The sequence below is a fragment of the Phaethon lepturus genome, unplaced genomic scaffold (assembly GCF_000687285.1).
Source record: "Phaethon lepturus isolate BGI_N335 unplaced genomic scaffold, ASM68728v1 scaffold32592, whole genome shotgun sequence".
Lineage (NCBI taxonomy): Eukaryota > Metazoa > Chordata > Aves > Phaethontiformes > Phaethontidae > Phaethon > Phaethon lepturus.
This window is the reverse complement of record NW_010523139.1, coordinates 1-207: the sequence shown is the minus strand read 5'-3', so window position 1 is coordinate 207 and position 207 is coordinate 1. Positions and strand designations below refer to the sequence as shown.

Below are 207 nucleotides of genomic sequence, written 5' to 3'. Positions count from 1 at the left end.
AAGTTCAGGCCTTACCTCCCCCCCCTCAAAGAGGGGCACTACGAGGTCACCAAGGAGCTGCGGGACGCGCTGCGAGCCGCCAAGCTGCACTCCATCGAGGAGAAGGTCCGCGAGCGCTTCCTCCTGTACTGAGAACACGAACTGAGCTTTTCGGGTGGTTTTTGTTCTGGTTTTCTTCTGTGGCTTCATTAATTTATTAATCTTTCC

General features: G+C 54.1%; 1 protein-coding gene across 1 annotated transcript in view; it reads left to right on the top strand.

The window, feature by feature from the left end:
- LOC104616880 (tumor necrosis factor receptor superfamily member 6B-like) overlaps positions 1-132 on the top strand; it is a gene marked incomplete at its 5' end in the record, with an annotated part of 3,716 nt that extends 3,584 nt beyond the window's left edge. Inside the window, one exon of the mRNA XM_010282038.1 lies at positions 4-132. Coding sequence (XP_010280340.1) covers positions 4-132 — 129 coding nt within the window. The remainder of the gene's footprint in view (positions 1-3) is intronic.
- Between the last annotated feature and the right edge of the window lie 75 nt (positions 133-207).